The sequence below is a fragment of the Frankliniella occidentalis genome, unplaced genomic scaffold (assembly GCF_000697945.3).
Source record: "Frankliniella occidentalis isolate FOCC.00 unplaced genomic scaffold, Focc_3.1 Scaffold279, whole genome shotgun sequence".
Lineage (NCBI taxonomy): Eukaryota > Metazoa > Arthropoda > Insecta > Thysanoptera > Thripidae > Frankliniella > Frankliniella occidentalis.
The window spans coordinates 358,781-366,277 of NW_026267405.1; the positions used below are offsets into that span (position 1 = coordinate 358,781).

At 38.8% G+C, this 7,497-nt stretch overlaps 1 protein-coding gene across 2 annotated transcripts; it reads left to right on the forward strand.

Annotated features, from left to right (window-relative positions):
* Window positions 1-553: 553 nt before the first annotated feature.
* LOC113206166 (RNA-binding protein 39) lies at window positions 554-6,670 on the forward strand. Of its 2 annotated transcripts, XM_026422109.2 has the most exons (13): window positions 554-849; window positions 1,198-1,259; window positions 1,682-1,743; window positions 3,720-3,781; window positions 3,874-4,206; window positions 4,292-4,345; window positions 4,424-4,535; window positions 4,608-4,700; window positions 4,789-5,055; window positions 5,135-5,339; window positions 5,425-5,566; window positions 5,638-5,822; window positions 5,902-6,670. In XM_026422109.2, exons 3-13 carry the CDS (start codon window positions 1,708-1,710, stop codon window positions 6,006-6,008), a joined length of 1,596 nt encoding a protein of 531 aa, XP_026277894.1. In that variant the 5' UTR covers window positions 554-849; window positions 1,198-1,259; window positions 1,682-1,707; the 3' UTR covers window positions 6,009-6,670. The 2 variants fall into 2 exon arrangements, with proteins under 2 accessions (XP_026277894.1, XP_026277893.1); XM_026422108.2 differs by lacking the exon at window positions 1,682-1,743.
* Window positions 6,671-7,497: the final 827 nt, after the last annotated feature.

Sequence of the window (7,497 nt, forward strand, 5' to 3'; positions counted from 1 at the left end):
CCCCCTCCCGACCCACTAGCACCACGCACAACTCTCCTGATACTCATCTGATACCGTCACCTTTCCAATCTCACCTTCAATGTTGGCACGTTGATCGCTGTCAAAAAAAAGAGAAAACAATTGATTAAATAATTTTTGTTTAGCCTCGACTTGAGATTAGAAGCGTTTTCAACTAAAGCTTACGACGACCGTTTTTTCGAAGTGAACTGGAGCCACCCTGCTGGATAAATACATCTCTGCTGATTGTTCAAAGTGTGCCATCACAATTACGTGATTAAAACACGAGTAATTATGTCAAATCACATACGCCGGTGCTGCGTGACAGTTTCAATATCGCGCCTAGCCAACCCGTCATCTCGTCTTCCGGTCGTTGTCTCAAAATCAATTTCCCCAGAACCATAAACAGGTCACTTTGAAAATTGATACTTTTAAATTGAAGAAATTAATTCAAAATGTGATTTAATTCGATTTTTGTATTTGAATTTGATAAAAACTAAACCCTGCAGTTCGCTGACGAACCAACTTGACTACAGCAGTTCACATAATATCCGATCCGATGACGCCATTCGTGCGGCAGCCATTTTTCTGAAAAAGTACATTGTTTGCTTGCTAGTCAATGCACGCTGGGGATAGTGTTGTTGCATGTACCTGAAGATCGCCAAGATCTAATTCTGGACAAGAAAACTGGTTGAATCTTTCTGAGCAATTAGTATCGATTAAGAAGAGTTCTTTTAAACTGCTGTTTTGTATTGGAACTTGCTGTAGGCAACCGAGGATCATCGCTGTTCATAGCCTGCCTTTATTCTGGAACTTTGCTGTCTTCATCAAAACTGAAGGACATTACCAGAGGTATGATACAACTATTTTACCAAACTCTCCTTTATCGTCTCGTTCGTCCTCTTGGTTAGGGCGTTTATGTGTGACTTTGCACCCATCAATACCTAGCTCAATATCGTTGCCATAGCATTGCTGTGTTTCTCAACACATTCTGACTTCCATCGTACTCTTGGTTCCGAATTGTTGCATTCCATTTTGTCATCGATGGAACGGCTTTTACCCATTTTGCGAATGTTGTGTTGACAAGAATTAAGATATCACATTCTTTCCCGTCTTTTGGCCTTGAAAGTAATCCTCCGTTTCGTATGATCCTGAATCATGGTGGCTCCTGTTCTGTTCCTAACCTTACTTTCTTATCAGTTTCAGATATGGCAGAGGACTTCGACGTTGAGGCGATGCTGGAGGCGCCGTACAAGAAAGGAGTAAGTTGAATTTTAGTTCTGTGTTGTATGGATCAGTCTAAAGCTTATCTGTCAAAGAATGAGTCTTGTGAAACTTCTGACACTAAGGGGAATGTAAGCATGAATGTGCCTGTTGATGTACATGTCAAGGAAAGTTTTCTCTAATTGGAAAAGATCAATTTCTTTTGTTTTTAATGGGTTTTTGTTGGACTATATTATTTCCTGCATACATTTTTCTATATCATAATGCAGTCAGTTATCTCCATTGTTGTTACGTTTTCAATAGTAGTAGTCAGTGTGTCAGATATTTTAATCAGCAGGCTACTAATAAGGTAACTTAATGATAGGCTTGGTAGGTTATACTCAGGGGAATATGAAAACTGTACGACCTGTTTGTGACTGCACATCTGACTAAGTCTCTTCCTATTTTCTGTATCTTGTAGACCGTTATGTCACTGCTTGTTGCTCTATGCTGAGCCCAAGTCCGGGAGCACATACGACTGAGGTAGTACAAATTTTATAGGTAATGATATACTTTATACCTACCATACCTATCTGTTGTATGCGTGAGTAATGCTTGTTGTATCTTTAAATAGCAACTATGGACATGTCATTCTTTACTGTTGTGATTAAGAACTGAAACAACAGTGAAGCAGTACTGTATAAGTGACAAATGATTTAAGATATCAAACATTTTATTTATTATTGGATATGGCATCTTGCTCATCTTTAAAACTGACGAGTTGAGCTAAATTTTTAAGGTTTTCTGTTTCACTCTTCAGTTGTTTTTTTAAATGTAAAATAAGTTTGGAGTGAAATCAAACTGTCCTCATTCTGTTTTCAATCTATCAGTGCCAAATTAGAACATCTTATTTTGTACCAAAGTGAAGAAAGTCAAACTCCTGTTGCTCTGAGAACTTAACACGTTGAGTCCCACGTAGGCACATGGTGGACATGCCTTGCTGGGAAACCCCACCCTGTGTGATTTCTCTGGGACCCAACATGTTCAAGCATCTGTGAAGTTAATGGGAAATTATACACTGTGACATTTGCGTTCATTTCTCTGAATACTTTCTTTTCATATTGAGAAAATGGATTACAGTAACACTGCCGAAACAGTTCTGATACATTGTATTAAGTTTAACAGAAATACTTCACTCCACCATAATCATACACTTATCTCATGTTTCTTATATTTGCTGAAATAGACATGTTCATCAAAAAAGCACTGTAATAATTTTTCTCTCACCATTCGGTATATATGGAAGCATCACTTTTGTCAATATCATTCATTTCTTGTCTTTTTTTAAATAAATTTAAAACTGGTAGGGGTTTAGAAGAGTTTGTTATATTTTAATATCTATAAGTTCAGCTCCGTGCAAAATACTGAATGTGTCCCCTTCTGTGTCACCCCAGGGTCCCATCTAACTGCACTGCCAGGCATTGGCTCCAAGGATTAAGGCACACGAAGAGTTTGGAGTGCCTCATCTTCAGGATTCAAATAATCCACGTCCCAGATTTTTCTTGATGTAGCATACATTTTTATTATCTTCATAGTGAACTGTAAAAGCCTGCCCATGATAAATTTGTTTTGTTACATTGGAAAATTTGGTTTGGTTGTCTTTCTCAGTGGACAGTTGGTATGGTACAATCCTTATCAAATGTTCCTGGTTTTTCTTTCATTTTCTAAATCTTCCTTGTTTAAAACAAACATGAATTTTAATGTTTTTCTCATTCTTTTGGTACCCATAAGGTTCTAAACTTCATTTTCAGCCTATAATCCTGTTTGTGGTTTAATCAAAACAATTTAATTGTTGTTTACTGAGGAAGACCAAACTAATCAAATCCTGTGAATGAAAATGGCAGTCTTTATAATTATGTTTCCTTTTTCAGCTGTCACGCTGCACGTACTGTGTGCACTCCAAACATATTGGGTCATTAGTCAAGTTTAAGGGGACTAGAACTAGGAGACTTCAATAAGTGGTCATTGGAGGCCATTGACTGACTCCTAGAAAAGGCAGAAAATTGGGTTAAATTGAGTTTGGGCTCCTGAGAAGTAGCTGGTTTATTTGGAACGGTTTTATTATAAGGCTGTATCTTTGCAGAAGTAAGCGATGTGGTTCAGTTCTGTAAATGGCCAAGCAGAGGAACACGAGTTAACTGAACCTAGGTAAGTGTTGGGGGAAAAAAGGAGACGGCAACAGGAACTGGGTGGGAAGAACACGGAGCTCGTGGTTCTGTGTCCTGTTCAATAGACATGCTTGGAAACTGCAGAACTCAAGTGGGAGCAGGTGACTGAAGGATGTGGGTGGGAAGCAGGCAGTGGGACTGCTGTAGAGATGAAGTGTATGTGGCTTTTGCCACACAATCACATCTATACTTGTTTCTAATTTTGTTATGTGCTCTTTTTCTTGTTCCCTTCAACTTCAACCCTTCTACCTCTGGTTGCTGTCGGTTACCAACACTGTGGTGTGTCCATAGGAAGATGGCCCCATCACCAAAATCTCAAGAGAAAATGGGACGTCGGAAAGCAAGTCCTCGGGGTAAGTGATCTATTTTACATCTATTCTTAACCGAGCACAACAATCTTTTTCATTTTTCCTTTGTAATACTAATTGAAATATGTTTGTTGCAGGAAAAGCAAACGCAAGAGTCGCAGCCGATCGCGGGACAGGAAAGAGCGGGAAAAGAAGGGAGACAGAAGCCGAGACAGAGATCGTGGCCGAGACACAGAAAAAAGTGGGGATCGTGGAGGGGATCGTGGCGGCGACCGTGTCAGCGCTCGTGGTGGGGATCGCGGCGGGGATCGCGGCAGGGATCGCGATCGGAAGCATCGCAGCCGTAGCCGGGACGGAAAACACCGCAGCGGCAGCAAAGAGCGCAAGCATCGCAGCGGCAGCAGCGGCGGCAGCCGCGAGCGTCGCCGCAAGCGCTCGCTGACCCCAATGCTTCTGCCCCGAAGAGATCGGTGAGTACCGGACCCGCTGAGGGCGTTAAGGTCGTCCAACGTAAGGATTGCAATATATTTATGAATTTTCCTTCTGCTTCGACAGGGGGAATGGAAAGCGTAAAGGTTTGGATAGGAGTCCCCCAGCTGTCCTGGGAAAGTGAGTATTACCAGAATCTGTATCAACCCCTTACAACACATCAGAATTGATGTATTAACAATTTTGTCTTCTTTTCAGGCCGGACGAACTTACACCAGAAGAGCGTGATTTGCGAACAGTGTTCTGCATGCAGTTATCACAAAGAATCAGGGCAAGGGACCTTGAAGAATTCTTTTCATCTGTTGGAAAGGTAAATAATACATTTTCTGGGCTTTGGAATTTCAAGTTTCTTTTTATCTATTTAACAACACATTTGTTTTAGGTCCGAGACGTCAGACTTATCAAATGTAATAAAACTAGGCGCTTTAAAGGCATTGCATATGTGGAGTTCAAGGATCCAGAATCTGTTCCCTTAGTAAGTTCATGCCAGTTTAGAATTTTGAGTAAAGCTGCATGGTATTTTCCGGTTTTTTGTTACTCAAGTCACATTGCTTTTATTTCAGGCCATGGGTTTAGCTGGACAGAAATTGTTGGGTGTCCCTATTATTGTTCAACCAACTCAGGCTGAAAAGAATAGAGCAGGAAATTCAATGCCCAATCTTCAACCTAAAGGACAACCAGGTCCAATGAGGTTATATGTTGGCTCATTGCATTTCAACATCACTGAAGATATGCTTAGAGGTATTTTTGAACCATTTGGAAAAATTGACAACATTCAGCTCATAATGGATGCTGAAACTGGACGTTCAAAGGGTTATGGATTTTTAACTGTAAGTGTCCATTTAACTGGCAATGTTACTCTTGTTTTGTTTTTTGTATAATTTATGTGTTGATTGTATTTTTTACTAGTTCCACAATTCAGAAGATGCAAAGAAGGCTCTAGAACAATTAAACGGTTTTGAGCTTGCTGGAAGACCTATGAAAGTTGGAAATGTTACTGAAAGAACTGAAAACGCGCAAGGACCCTCCATACTTGACACAGACGAACTTGATCGTACTGGTATTGATCTTGGTGCTACAGGACGGTTACAGCTTATGTATAAACTTGCTGAAGGTTAGTAAAATTGAAATTCATCTGTGATCTTTGTTAAGTTTTGAGAGTCATGACTAATTATGCTGCTTCTATATCATGTTTTTAGGAACTGGTCTTCAAATCCCTGCCCCCGCAGCTGCTGCACTAAACCTGAATACAACAACTGGTGTACCAATTGCTACAGCTCAGCCTGCACCCCCCATAGCAACTCAGTGCTTTATGCTGGCTAACATGTTTGATCCAGCAACGTAAGTATTTCCCTTGCAATTTCTTCGATGTTCGATATTGTCAAATCCTTCATTGAATAATTAAATTTCAGGGAAACCAACCCCACCTGGGATATTGAAATTAGAGACGATGTTATAGACGAATGTAACAAACATGGTGGAGTTTTACATGTTTATGTTGACAAGGCCTCACCCACTGGCAATGTGTATGTTAAGTGCCCAACCATTGCTACCGCTGTTGCTGCTGTTAATTCTCTTCATGGGAGATGGTTTGCAGGTAAAACACTACTCTGGTTTCTCTGTCCTTAAATTTATAAATATGTGTTTATAACATTAACTGTTCAATCTTCTTTCAGGACGAATGATTACTGCTGCATATGTACCTTTGGTGAACTACCACAATCTCTTCCCTGACACAATCAATGCGTTGCAGCTATTAGTGCCTACAAGACGAGGCCCTTGAAGAAATTAGGCTGGTATTGTGAACTGTGGAAGTCTAGTGCATTCGTGCCTTTACCTCAAATGTGCTTTACCTTTGACCGATCGGTGGTTGAGGAAACAGTAGTTTTTAAGATCAAAGATGACATTTGTTACCATGTTTTGCACACCATGGTATTTTGGTGTTACCATATTTTCTTATGTTTGGGCACATAAGAGTTTTAGTTTTGTGTGTCAAGGTATATCCTATCTTAAAGGGCATATTAATTCCGGTTTTAATGAATTTATTTCATGTCTTCGTGCAAAGTATTGCTTTTTGTGATTTGGAATTGACTGTTTGTGTGTAACACTTAATTTGTAAAATTCCATTATGGAAAACCATCTGCCTATTTGTCTGTTCTCCTCCTCACAAATTGTACATAATTGTGATCTTAATCATTTTTTATAATTTCCTACATGTGGAAATTGTTGAATAGTCACTGGTATTTCTAATATCATTCCATCCTAGCTGGATAATGTTTTATTTTGATTACTTGAACTGGCTTGGTGGAAATTTTTTGTTATTGGTAGTGCTGTAAAAGTGTTCCAAGTGTTTTGTGAATTTTTGTACATAAATGCTATACTTAAATGTTCAGTAAGTGTAATAATTTGACCTTGAAAAGATTAAATCATTAAATTGTGTATGAATTTGGACTTTTTCCTTTAAATACAGATCCAGATAGGAAGATATGCACATACGTACTTCAACAGTTACCATTTGGATTCCAGATCTTGAACAGGCCTTAAATTTAAAATAACTAATTCAGTTCACTTTGGTGTCAAGCCAGACGTAGCATGGAAGTAGTGAAGTGAAATTGGCTGTCCACTTTGAAAATTAAAAGTACAGTGTTCTATCATATCAATTCTTTTTTGAGCCATTTTTGGTGTCGAACATACAAATAAATTACAGTACAGACTCAATTACTCAAGTAAGTCATACGAGAGCCTATGCAATGCAATCCTAATCACTTTTTAAATCCCTACAAATCTGAACAACGAAGAAATTGTACAGCAGGAACTTGAAACAAAGGGATGACATTTCCTTTACTTACATATCTAACCTAAATGATAACTTAATGGGTTGTTTACAATTCCATCAGTGGAAGGGAACCTGAATATCTCAAGCACTCAAATCAAAAATGGTGTTTTCTTAACAGGATTTAGATAAATTCTTTTCAAGAAATAGAACATTTATTGTACTAAGATTTTTACATTTGTAGAACTACTTAGTTTAGTTTACAATAACAAATAAAACGAAACAAAAAAATGTCCACCAGATCTTACCTACTACACCAATAGAATGCATAGTGAAGCTCAATAAGTTTGACAAGAATCTCACGTTTATTCTACTTCAGTTCGCTATGAACAAGCAGTCATTTTAACCCTATTTTTGAAGTTGAAGAACTACCACAGACAAGTATCTGGTGCATATGTTGTGCATTTTCTGGACACGGAGATCTTTCTTGTTCTATAGT

What these genes read in the sequence shown, in the direction of transcription:
- LOC113206166 (XM_026422108.2), top strand. Translation starts at nt 1,206, where the DNA reads ATGGCAGAGGACTTCGACGTTGAGGCGATGCTGGAGGCGCCGTACAAG. An exon ending in ATCCAGAATCTGTTCCCTTA is followed by an intron (nt 4,701 to 4,788) that starts GTAAGTTCATGC and finishes CTTTTATTTCAG; the next exon opens with GCCATGGGTTTAGCTGGACA. An exon ending in TATGTATAAACTTGCTGAAG is followed by an intron (nt 5,340 to 5,424) that starts GTTAGTAAAATT and finishes TCATGTTTTTAG; the next exon opens with GAACTGGTCTTCAAATCCCT.